The sequence below is a fragment of the Mustela nivalis genome (assembly GCF_964662115.1).
Source record: "Mustela nivalis genome assembly, chromosome: 1".
In the NCBI taxonomy this organism is placed as follows: domain Eukaryota; kingdom Metazoa; phylum Chordata; class Mammalia; order Carnivora; family Mustelidae; genus Mustela; species Mustela nivalis.
In genome coordinates, this window is record NC_139020.1 from 58,130,045 (window position 1) to 58,143,024 (window position 12,980).

A 12,980-nucleotide genomic window follows, 5' to 3' on the forward strand; every position below is an offset into this window, starting at 1 on the left:
TAAAGCCTCTGCCTTCAGCTTGGGTCATGATCCCAGAGTCCTGGGATCGGGCCCCATATCTGGCTCTCTCCTCAGTGGGGAGCCTGCTTCCTCCTCTCTCTGCCTGCCTCTCTGCCTCCCTGTGATCTCTGTCTGTCAAATCAATGAATAAAATCTTTAAAAAAAAATGAGTATGCTGCACGTGGGATTAAGTAGCAGAATAAAGAGAGGAAGCCAGGAGTCAATTTCAGAAATCTCGATAAAGGAATCTTATTTTAGAGTTAGTTTTCCAAATTAGAATTCAGAGATTAGTGTCATTAGAAGAATCAGTGGGTTAGTGGAAGTGATTATATAGCACATAATGGCTAGTAGAAAGGGGTATAATTCACACTGTCACACCAAAGGGGACCTGAAATTTTGGCTTCAGCCTGAATCTCCAGGAACAGGTGTGATCCAGATCATGTTGAGGAAACTGAGGCAGCTTACCAGATTTTCACTGAGTCTCATTCTAGGTGTCAGGATAGATGTCCATTTCCTCCTTAATACTATCAAGGAATCCTGTAGGCTGTTGAATCTGGAGGTTGAGATAGCAGATAGGAGTCAAATTCTAAGACTATTATAATAGGTTAGAGTTATAAAGCAGGGCTGTGTCAAATCTGGTCTATGGAGCAAGGGACTGAGGATGAGGACTTCTACAACAGCAGCACTGCTTTATTCCCATCCTGGGGACCAAAACACTTTGTAAGGAGCTAATGGATGTGGCAACAGGCCTTTTTGCTATGTGAAGGTAAAGCTACAGTTCTGGGGTGCTGGTGGGAGGAGGGGTTGGGGGATCATGAAGGGAGCTGGCCCGGAAACAGAGCCAGGATCTAACATCAAGAAGAAAAAGTATTTACTAAATAACACAATTTGACAGTTATTCTATATTATATAGGCTCAGTAGTTGACGCTTCTACCATTTAATGGACCTTTACTTCCACACTAGTTTCTCTATCTTAACAGCCTCATGCCATCAGGTTTTCTTTCATTTTGAAAAAGCAGCACTTCAAGGAATATGTACAGGGAGAACATTAGGTTCCCTGCTCCCTCATTATTTAAAATACGCTATTAAGCTGACTCTTAAAAGCTTGGCAGCCTGCTCAGGCTAAGGAGAAAGAGAGGCTACCCAGTGGCCCCTAGGAACCATCTAATATTTTATCTTAAATGTTCTCCTCATCTTCTTCATTTTTTATAAATTGTAATTTACTTTTGTTCCTTCCTAGTCTTCAACAGCAACTGTGTTTGGGAGAATTAGAGGAGGTACCTATATCTGTATTAAAAAAAAATAATAAGTATCTGGAGAGCACAAGGAATTTGGAGAAATAGTTTACAATGTGAGGAAGGAGTTAGCAGAAAATAATAGAAATTATGTGTATGGATTGCTTGTTATGTGCCAAACACTTGGCAGTGTACTTTCCATTTCTTTAATCTGCACGGCAGCACTATACAAGGGAAGTATGGTTCTTGTCTCTGTTTTGTGGATGCTTAAAGAGGTTAAGAAATCTGTCCAAGGTCACATGGCTAAGAAGTGATGGAACCAGGAAGGAAACAGGAGTTTTATGTCAGAGCAAATACTCTCAGCCTGTATGTTATTGGGTCAGTAGTTCCAGGCAACAAGGAACCACCAGGGAAGTTTAAGGAACAGCTTCCCCAGAAAGACTCCAAAATGTTTAGGGAGGAAGTGAACCTCTTGCTTTTATGCTGGATGGGAATTGGATATTAAAGAAAAGTGTTGGCCTCTTGAAGATGAGACAGACATGAGAGAATCGGCCTTCAACTTTCTCCCCAGAACCTGTAACCACCTTCTCTGCAACATACACTTGTTGAGAGATTCAGGGGAGAAGGAACACGTGTTCTCAGAATTTTATGCCTAGTGCTAATAGAGCAAATGGACTTGATGTGAAACACATTTTTAGCAACCAAATACCCAATTTTCTGGATTGTGTATTTGTAGAAGATATCTCTCAGATTCTGGGTATTCTAATCAACATCCCCTGGAGTAATATGATCAGCTTGGCACAAACTAAAATTACAAATAAATTCTCTACCTCGTCTGGATCTCCCCAGGATTCAGTCTACAAGCAAGCTGGTGTAGAGGTAGTCGGGTACTTCCCATCCTATTTCTCTGTGCCCCACTTTCAATTCCAGGGCTCCATAATGTTTCAGAACTTGGGATCTTGTTGCCAAGTTGGCCCAAGGTTTTGAAGATTCTAAGATTCTTAAGTGACCTGTCCAAGTTCACAGGGGACTATGAAATGAACCAATATTTATGTTTCTTTTCTGGGTTAGCCTGGGGCAGATTAGATTAGTACATTCATCACTGAGCTCCTGCTTTGTGACAGGCTTTGTGAATAGTTGAGCAAACTGCCTCCGTTTGGAAGATCTCAGATGCATAGTTGAGGTAGCAATGAAGGCTTCAGACAAGTCAAAACTTCAGCCCAGGGCAGAGAAGTGGGAGGGGCTCATGTACATGACAACCCTAGTGACTAGCTACTCAACTAGGTCCTCAACAGTGCATGGGGCTCATGTGATTCAAAATAAATGTTCTGGTATCTTCTGACCTTTGTTTTTCTTTGTCATTTATATGATATTTACCCAAAAATATAAATACAATTTCTACTTACCCTGGACTAAGACAGACAGTGTTCATATCGATATTTACAAAATGATTAGCAGGTAAATTCCTTCAGTTTAAGAGAAACACACTGATAATTTTTATACATTCCAGACTCTCTTTTCCCCAAAATAAAACTTTTAAAAAGACTGCTTTAAATTTACCTCAATATTTGTATCAAATTGAAGGTCTTCTTTACGGAGTTTGCTTGCTGGTTCAAGAAAAACTGTGTTAGTTCAAGCACTGGAATAAAGCACTGTTTCTATTAGTTCAACTCTCACATTAGACCAGGTTCAAGTCATTCACACTCAGGGCCTCTGATCTGAAATTGGTGGTAGTCTCAATTGGTGGGAAGAAGGGTCATATTTTTTTTAAAAAGGCTTAAAAGTCTTTTATTGTAAAGAGTATGTAACAAATGTGCAGGAAGTTTGTAAAGAGAGAAATGATCTATTGTCCCATCATCTCCAAAGATTTAAGATTTGTTGAGAATGAATGCAGGCTGTGGGTAATTGGAAGAGTCAGACAGTACCACAGTATTTCCATTATTACTGCTATATAAAATATGTTAATTTGAGGGAAGAGCTAAAAATTGTCTCATTGGGGGGCTTGGGGTGGTTCAGTCAATTGAACGTCTGAATCTTTGTTTCAGCTCAGGTCATGATCTCAGGGTGGTAAGATTGAGCCTTGAGCTGGGCTCTGCTCTCCGTGGGGAGTCTGAGATTTTCTCTCTCCCACCTCTCCTGCTCCTCTCTCCACCCCATCCCACCCACTGTGCTCTCTCTAAAGTAAATAAATAAAATCTTAAAAAATAAAAATTCCCCCATTAATAATTTTTCCCATAGTATTTTGATAATTATGCATGTTTATTCTTATAGATGAAGTATAGAATAATTTTTACTATAACATGGATATTGTCAATCTGGATTCCCCCATCAGATATCAAATATGGCAATTAAAATGCTTTTCCAATACTCTAGGTAGAATGTATTCAATAGTTTCCAAATACATATATGCCTATTTTATAAATATATAAAATTTTATAAATGGAATTAATGTCTCAATTACTCAAAGAAATCTAACTCACACGATACTGGAAGAGATGCTTTACGTGAAGGTACATACTTTCTGGTGTTCCATCTGAATTTTTTCAAATCAACCAAAGTTTGAACAATCATTACCTTTGTAAAATCTTCAGTGCCTTGTACCTGAAGTTTGACAGACCATAAGTTAATTTCTGAGTACATAAATCATATAATTAAATGTTTCTCTGGTAAACTTTCTCAGGACCTCTCTAAATATCCGGGATAAAAAGTAAACATGTCTCTATGAGATGATATCTTAAAATACCGGACTATGTTGGTTTTTTCAAAGTCAGCATCCCATGTACTTTCATTGATTTTTAAATGCTCTGCTCATTTGTTTTACAAATGAGAAAAATCATTATGAGTTAATTATTAAAGATCTTTAAGCTATCTCCCAGAGAGATATGTGGCAAAAGAAAGTTTAAAAAACAGTAGACTTCAAGAAATCCTTCAACCTGTGGTTGTTTTTGATATGTTTTGAATCACATTGGTACCCACATCTAGCGCAGCAGGGCTTTCTGCCTAGAAGGGTAGACTAGAGTTTTATAGGTTATAGGTTGCCTTGAGGATCTCTTGCTTGGTCATCTACATTCCCGGTCAGCACCCACAGGAGAACTTTGTTATTATGTATTCAGGAATAGAGTGGTAGGCCGTACCATAGTTAATAGTAATGTCTCCCTTCCTCTCAGTGGGTCTATCACATTGGTACTGGTGGCATCTGTTCAGAAAATTTTTCTTATGTCTCTTTCTCATCTTTGGATTCCTCTTATCCCCACCTCATGTTTTTCTCCTGATCCAAACCTACTTCTAAAGTACTTCTATCATAGTTGTACATGTTTCATTAACATATATATGTTTCTTTTCACTTGGTTGAGAGCTCTTCTGAGTGTAAGTTGCAAATCTCATTTGTCTTGATCACTTTAGCATCTAGCATGGTTTCTGCCATATACTCATTGCTTTAAAAATATATGCCTAATTTAATTGACTTGAGGTCTTTCAATTTACTTTCTCTAGATACATTTTGTATGTCCCCTGATTCCTCCTGACAAGTGCCTTTCTTTCTCTATCCCGACACACACATGCACACACACACACACAGTCTGCCTTCTTCCTTTCTGCATATGCACAACTTCTCATTCTGATTGCCAGGAAAACTCAGCCCCTTACATTCACTTTCAAAGTAGCTGAGCAAATACCACTGATACTCAGTTCAGCATGGGTCTGTCAGAACTTTCCTAGAGTACTGTTGATACAGTCCAGAGTAAGTGGTCTTTCTGCAATGTGTAAATGAACTTAACAGGCCCTCTCTTGCTATATACTATAGCACCAAAATCTAACCACGGCCAAAATGTACAGCTCAGTCTGCTTCATTGACACTGAACAGGATATCTTGGTGTTTGGTCTACCAAGGGCCAAAGCAACCAGTGAACTGGGTGTGTGTGGTGTGTGTGTTTATGGAGTGATAGAGGAAACGGAGAGGATGGGAAGGTGGAAAAGTGACAATTTTTCTAATGTTCATACATTGTCTGGACATATGTCGTATTGACTGGAAGGCATGAATCAACATTTCTATACCTGACAGCATGTTATAGGAATTAAGGAAGGTGCCTTATAAGCTTTTCGTGATTGGCAATCTTCCACAGCTCCATGGATGAGGATGACGTAAGTCACAGTTTCATCATAGATATCAGTTTTGGTGTTCTTTGGAATATCTTTTACAGAAACATTACGGAGTTTTAACTGCATCTTGTAGTTCCAGTCCTACAAGGAAAACACGATTTCATAGTCTACTATATATGTTTAATACCAATTCCTAAATAGTTAATTGATAACAGCATTTTTATACAGTTCCATTCAGACTGAAGGACGAGTTTATATATAAACACCTCTTACCTCATAAGATAAATGTTCCCTCATTTTTTTGGCAGCAATTGAAAGTCCAAGTTTTAGCCACATTTTATACTCGATGTGAGGACAGCATTGTTCAAAAGCTTCATACAAGCGTTTTATAGGAATAAAACACAACTGAAAAATGGAGGATATAAATGTAATATTTCATTCTGTATACCTATAGTTTAAGGATATAAGGTTTTCTTATTTACATATAACATTAAAGCTAAGAATTTAAATTATGTAAGATTCATGGTGTTCCCTGGACACCTAATAAAATGTGTGTAGTAGTAAATATTTGTGTATCTTTTCATAAATTAAATAGTAAAAGGTTACGTGCTCCAATGAAACATTACTACTCTTACAGTTTCTGAAAAAGTAGAAAACAACATATTAAAAATCATGGGAACTTTCAAACTGAAGATATAAATATTTCTAAAAATGTATTATTTTAGGGGAGCAAGCTTTTTAGATAACAATAAGATGCCAGTGCTAACAATGAGCAGACTATTGGCTATAAGGAATAAACTATTACAAATATACAAGATGTTGTGTATATTGAATTTTATTTTTCATGGGTAAGTATGTGTGAGTGCAATTGCTGGGTAATATGCTAATTGGGTACTTAACTTTATAAGAAAATTGCCAATCTGCTTTTGGAAGCATTGTAACATTTTACACTCTCATTAGTCATGATGGGGATTTTAGTTACTTCATATCCTTGCCAATACATGTTAATTATTTTAGTTTTTAGCCAATGCAATAGGTATGTGGTGATACTGCATCATGATTTTAATCTGCACTTCTCCGAGAGCTCATGATATCAAGCATCTTCTTCATGGGCTTCATGGGCATTTGTATATTCTTTTGTGAAATGTTTGTTCAAATCCTTTGCCTAATTTTTAATTTGATGTTTTGTCATCTTTTTGAGCTCTAAGAATTCTTTGTAGATTCCATTGTCAGGTAATTTTTCAGATAAAGGTATTGTGAAAGCTCCCACCCCATGGTCTGTGGCTTGCTTTTTCCATGTTCTTTGCAGTGTCTTTTCAAAAAGAAGAAGATTTTAATTCTAGTTACATTTAATTTATCAATATTTCCTTTTACGGTTAGTACTTTTTCTGACCCAGCTTAGAAATCTTTGCCTATCTCGAGATCTGTGTTTATAGCTCTAATTTTTATGTTTAGGTCTATCACCATTCCAAGTCAATTTTTGTGCATAATATAGGGGGCTGAGGCTCAGAGCTTCCACTCAGATATTTGGGATTTTCAGGATCACTTGTTGAGAATACCATTATCGTTAAAGATCAATTGATTGTGTATATGTGAATCTATTTCTGAATTCTCTTCCCTGTTCTACTGATCTATATTATCTTAAGCTAATACCATTTGGTGTTGGTTATAATAGAGTTATAATAGGACTTCAAGTCAGACAATAAAGGTCATCTAACATTATTCTTTTTAAAATGTTAATTCCAGTGTAGTTGACTCATAGTGTTACATTAATTTCAGGTGTATGATATAGTGATTCAATAATTCCATATATTACTCCAGTGCTCATCAAGATAAGTGTACTCTTAATTCTCTTCACCTTTTTCACCCATCCCCTGATCCCCCCTTCCCTCTGGTATCCATCTGTTTATTCTCTATAGTTAAGAGTTTGTTTTTGGTTTGTCTCTTTTTTCCTTTGTTTATTTGTTTTGCTTCTTAAATTCTACATTTAAGTGAAATCATATGGTATTTGTCTTTCTCTGACTTATTTTGCTTAGCATTATACTCTCTAGATCCATCCATGTTGTTGCAAATGGCAAGATTTCATTCTTTTTTATGGCCAAATAAGATTCCATTGTATATATATATATATACACACAATTTTTTTTTTTATCTATCCGTCTATCGACGGACACTTAGGCTGCTTCCGTAATTTGGTTATTTTAAATAATGATGCCATAAACATAGAGATACATATATCCCTTCAAATTCTTTGAGTGAATATCCACTAGTGTGATTACTGGATCTTAGGGGAGTTCTATTAATTTTTTGAAGAACCTCCATTCTGTCTTCGGTAGTGACTGCACCAGTTTACATTCCTATCAATAGTGCATGAGGGTCCCTTTTCCTTCACATCCTTGCCAATAATTGTTTATTGAGTTTTTTATTTTAGCCATTCTGATGGGTGTGAGGTGACATCTTATTGTGGTTTTGATTCGTGTTTCTCTGATGATAAGTGACAATGAGCATCTTTTCATGTGTCTGCTGGCCATTTGTAAGTCTTCTTTGGAGAAATGTGTTTATGTCTTCTGCCCATTTTTTAAATTAACATTAAAACGTATTATTTGCTTCAGGGGCACAGGTCTGTGAATCATCAGGCTTACACAATTCACAGCACTCACTATAGCACCTACCCTCCCTAAAGTCTGTAAACCAGCCACTGTATCCCTCCCCACTCCCACTCCCCAGCAACCCTCAGTTTTTTGGTGAGATAAGAGTCTCTTATGGTTTGTCTCCTTCCCCAGTCCCATATTGTTTCATTTTTTCCCTCCCTTCCCCCCATGACCCCTCTATTCTTCCTCTCAAACTCCTTATATCAGAGAGATCACATAATTGTCTTTCTCTTATTTTGCTTAGCATAATACCCTCTAGTTTCATCCACGTCATTGCAAATGGCAAGATTTCGTTTCTTTTAATGATTGCATCATATTCCATTGTATATATATATACCACATCTTCTGTATCCATTCATATGTTGATGGACATTTAGGCTCTTTCCATAGTTTGGCTATTGTGGACATTGCTGCTATAAACATTTGGGTGCACGTGCCCCTTCGGATCACTACATTTGTATCTTTAGGGTGAATACCCAGTAGTGCAATTGCTGGGTCATAGGGTAGCTCTATTTTCAACTTTTTGAGGAACCTCCATGCTGTTTTCCAGAGTGGTTGCACTAGCTTAGATTCCCATTTCTCTGCATCCTCGCAAGCATCTGTTGTTTCCTGACTTGTTAATTTTAGCCATTCTGATTGGTGTGAGGTGGTATCTCACTGTGGTTTTAATTTGTATTTCCCTAATGTCTTCTGCCCATTTTTAAACTAGATTATTAATGTTATTATTTTTTTGTGTTGAGTTGTATAAGTTCTTATGTATACTTTGGATACTAATCTTTTATCAAATATACCATTTGCTAATAACTTCTCCCATTCAGTCGGTTATCTTTTAGTTCTGTTGGTTGTTTCCTCTGTTGTGCAGAAGCTTTTTATTTTGATGTAGTTCCAATAGTTTATATTTGTTTTTGTTTCCCTTGCCTCAGGAGACATAACTAGAAAGAAGTTGTTATGTCCAGTGTCAGAGAAATTATCACCTGTTCTCCATTCCAGGATTTTCATTTTTTATTCATTTATTTATTAGGCAAACTCTATGCACAATGTGCGGTTTAAATTATGGTCTGAAGAGTCACATGTTACTGATTAATACAGCCAGTCAAGCACACCTATTCTAAGATTTTTATAGCTTCAGGTCTCCCATTTAGGTCCTTAATCCATTTTGAGTTTATTTTTGTGTGTGGTGTAAAAAAGTAATCCACTTTCACTTCTTTGCATGTAACCACCCTGTTTTCCCAACATCATTTGTTGAAGAGACTGTCTTTTTTCCATTGCATATTCTTGCCTACTTTGTCAAAGATTAATTGGCCATATTGTTGTGGGTTTATTTCTGGATTTTCTATTCTGTTCCATTGATTTATGTTTCTATTTTTGTCCCATACTGTTTTGATTAGTATAGCTTTGTAAGATAATGTGAAATCCTTAATTATGATACTCACAGCTTTGTTTTTCAAGATTGCTTTCACTTTCTTTTATGGTTCCATACATATTTTAGGATTGTTTAGTCTAGTTCTGTGAAAAATGCTGTTAGTATTTTGTTAAGGATTACACTAAATCTGTAGACTACTTTGGATAATACAGACACTTTTAACAATACTTGTTTTTCCAACCTATGAGTATGAGACATCTTAATTTCTTTAATCAAGGTTTTATAGTTTCCAGAGTACAGATATTTCACCTCCTTGGTTAATTTTATTCCTAGGTATTTTATTACTTATGGTGCAGCTGGAAATGGGATTACTTTCTTAATTTCCTTCTGCTGTTTCATTATTAGTGTATAGAGATGCAATGGGTTTCTATACATTGGTCTTGTATCCTGCAAACTTACTAAATTCATTTATCAGTTCTAGAATTTTTTTGATGGCTTGTAGCATTTTTTATATATAGTATCATGTCAAAGAGTGAAAGTTTTACTTCTTCCTTACCAATTTAGATGAATTTTTTATTTTTTATTTTTCTTGTCTGATTGCTGTGGGTAGGGCTTGCAATATATGTTGAATAAAAGCAGTAAGAGTGGACATCTTTGTTTTGTTCCTGACCTTAGGGGGAAGGCTCTCAGCTTTTCACCTTTGAGTCTGATGTTAGCTGTGGGTTTTTAATATATGGCCTTTATTTTCTTGAGGCATGTGCCCTCAACACCTACTTTGTTGAGGTCTCTTATTATGAATGGGTCTTGTACTTTGTCAAATGCTTTTTCTGCATCTACTGAAATGCTCATACGGTTCTTATTCTTTCTCTTATTCATGTGATGTGTCACGTTAATTGATTTGTAAATGTTGAATTACCCTTGCTTCCTGGGAATAAAAGTTATTCAATAGTGGTAAACTTTTTTTTTTTTTAATGTATTGTTGGATTCAGTTTGCTAATATATTGTTGAGAATTTTTGCATCTATGAGTAGGTAACTTGATATATTAATATCAGAGATATTGGCCTATAGTTGTCTTTATTGTAGTGTCTTTCTCTGGTTTTGGTATCAACGTAATGCTGACCTCATAGAATGAATTTGGAAGCTTTCCTTCCTCTTTGATTTTGGAATATTTTGAGAAGAATAAGTACTAACTCTTCTTTAAACGTCTGGTTGAATTCACCTGTGAGGCCATCTGGTCCTGGACTTCTCTTTGTTGGAGTTTTTTGATTTCTTGTTCAATTTCATTGCTGGTAATTGATCTGTTCAAATTTTCTATTTCTTCCTGATTCAGTTTTGGGAAGTTACATGTTTCTAGGAATTTATTCATTTCTTCTAGGTTGTCCAATTGGTTGGCATATAATTTTTCATAATATTCTCTTACAATCCTTTGTATTTCTCCGGTGTCAGTTATTTCTCCTCTTTCATTTTTGATTTTGTTGATTTGAATCATCTCTCTCTCTTTCTTATTTGATGAATTTGACTGAAGGTTTACCAATTTTGTTGATTTTTTTCAAAGAGCCAGTTTTGCAGCATCATCTCTGGAGGTGGACAAGGCCCAGCTGTCCCACTTTTAGTGATACTACGATTGTTTTTTAGGTGGTGCCAGCCTAGCCTGGTCCTTTCATTTTAAAGTTTCCCATTAACATTTCACACAGTAGTTCTAGCATCAGTTGATGTCTGTTGCCTAGATCCATTACTTCATTGAGATGGGAAAATGAAGATACTTTAATTCTCTGTTTCTTTTCTTTTTTTTTTTTTTTAGTTTTTAAACAGCTTCTTATCTTTATTATACAATATCATGGGAAATACAAGAGGGTATTTTTTTAAATTAAATTAATTATTTCCACAAAAACAGTATTCATTATTTTTTCACCACACCCAATGCTCCATGCAATCCGTGCCCTCTATAATATCCACCACCTGGTACCCCAACCTCCCACCCCCACGCCACTTCAAACCCCTCAGATTGTTTTTCAGAGTCCATAGTCTCTCATGATTCATCTCCCCTTCCAATTTACCCCAACTCCCTTCTCCTCTCTAACACCCCTTGTCCTCCATGATATTTGTTATGCTCCACAAATAAGTGAAACCATATGATAATTGACTCTCTCTGCTTGATTTATTTCACTCAGCATAATCTCTTCCAGTCCCGTCCATGTTGCTACAAAAGTTGGGTATTCATCCTTTCTGATGGAGGCATAATACTCCATAGTGTATATGGACCACATCTTCCTTATCCATTCGTCCGTTCAAGGGCATCTTGGTTCTTTCCATAGTTTGGCGACCGTGGCCATTGCTGTCTCTTTGGGTGTAAAGATACCCAGGGGTGCAATGGCAGGGTCATAGGGAAGTTCTATTTTTAATTTCTTGAAAAATCTCCACACTGTTCTCCAAAGAGGCTGCACCAACTTGCATTCCCACCAACAGTGTAAGAGGGTTCCCCTTTCTCCACATCCTCTCCAACACATGTTGTTTCCTGTTTTGTTAATTTTGGCCATTGTAACTGGTGTAAGTTGATATCTCAATGTGGTTTTAATTTGAATCTCCCTGAGGGCTAGTGATAATTCTCTGTTTCTACATTTGTTAGCTAGAATTCTTCTTCATCTTCTTCTCTCTCTCTCTCTCTCTCTCTCACTTTTTTTTTTTTCCCTTGGTTACCTTGAAAGAATTCAGAGAGAAAAGGCAGGATAAATGTTGAATGCTTTTGATTTAAAAAAAAATTCATTTTTAGAATAGTAAGTTCATATCCCAACAATCTTATTGGAAACTAAACAAATTTTGGTATCATCATCAACTTATGGGTTTTTGTATATCATGGGGTTCAGTTGTTTGCAATCATTTTTCTTTTTGAGTTTAAATTAGGCCAGTGATAACCCCTGTTGCTTTGAGAATTTTGTCTTCATTGTGCCTGGGAAAACTTCCATCCACTTTGCTCAATTTCTTTATTAATAAATGTTAGTTCTCTGACTTTTTCCCTTCCTTACCTCCCAAATTATGGTATTGATAACTAAAATATGTCCTCTAGTTTCCCATGAGAGTCCTCATTTAATCAGTTTTTCTGGTTAAAACTTTCAATATGGTAGGTTAATTTTGCAAGCCACTTTGCCAGGACAGGATACTGGATAAGTATAATTTGGTAGCAAGTTTTATTCCTTTACAATTCCTATTTTAAAAAATGTTACTAGACTGTAAATATATGCTAAGTACAGAAATAGCCCTGGTATTTGATACTGGATATTTAATAAGTTACAGCAATAGGCAAAAAGGTGATGTTTTCTGACCTCCACTACGGTTTTGCAGGTAGCAGAATACATCATGGGCTTATTAGTTAAACAGTTTAGCTCTCCTATTATTTCCCCACTGATCACATAGTCTGTGTACATTAGCGGATAATCTTTCTCCTCTGACTCCCAGAACATTTGGTCAATTCCGAAACCAGGTTTTGATCTTTGAAGCTGTTGAGGAATGAAGAAAGAGGGGGAAAAAATGCCAATTAATTACCAAACTCTCTAATTTTTTATTTTTTCCTTTGGTTTTAATAATTTTAATATGTAAATACGATTTTGAGGATGCTTCTTACTTGTGCCTTTTA

General features: G+C 36.3%; 1 protein-coding gene across 1 annotated transcript in view; it reads right to left on the reverse strand.

The window, feature by feature from the left end:
- Window positions 1–470: 470 nt before the first annotated feature.
- SLC9C1 (solute carrier family 9 member C1) overlaps window positions 471–12,980 on the reverse strand; it is an 81,412-nt gene continuing 68,902 nt past the window's right edge. Inside the window, exons 24-29 of the mRNA XM_082733391.1 lie at window positions 12,670–12,843; window positions 5,608–5,739; window positions 5,290–5,475; window positions 3,717–3,837; window positions 2,797–2,843; window positions 471–553 (exon numbers count right to left, since the gene is read on the reverse strand). Of these exons, the coding sequence (XP_082589517.1) occupies window positions 488–553; window positions 2,797–2,843; window positions 3,717–3,837; window positions 5,290–5,475; window positions 5,608–5,739; window positions 12,670–12,843 (726 nt within the window). The 3' untranslated portion in view covers window positions 471–487. The remainder of the gene's footprint in view (window positions 554–2,796; window positions 2,844–3,716; window positions 3,838–5,289; window positions 5,476–5,607; window positions 5,740–12,669; window positions 12,844–12,980) is intronic.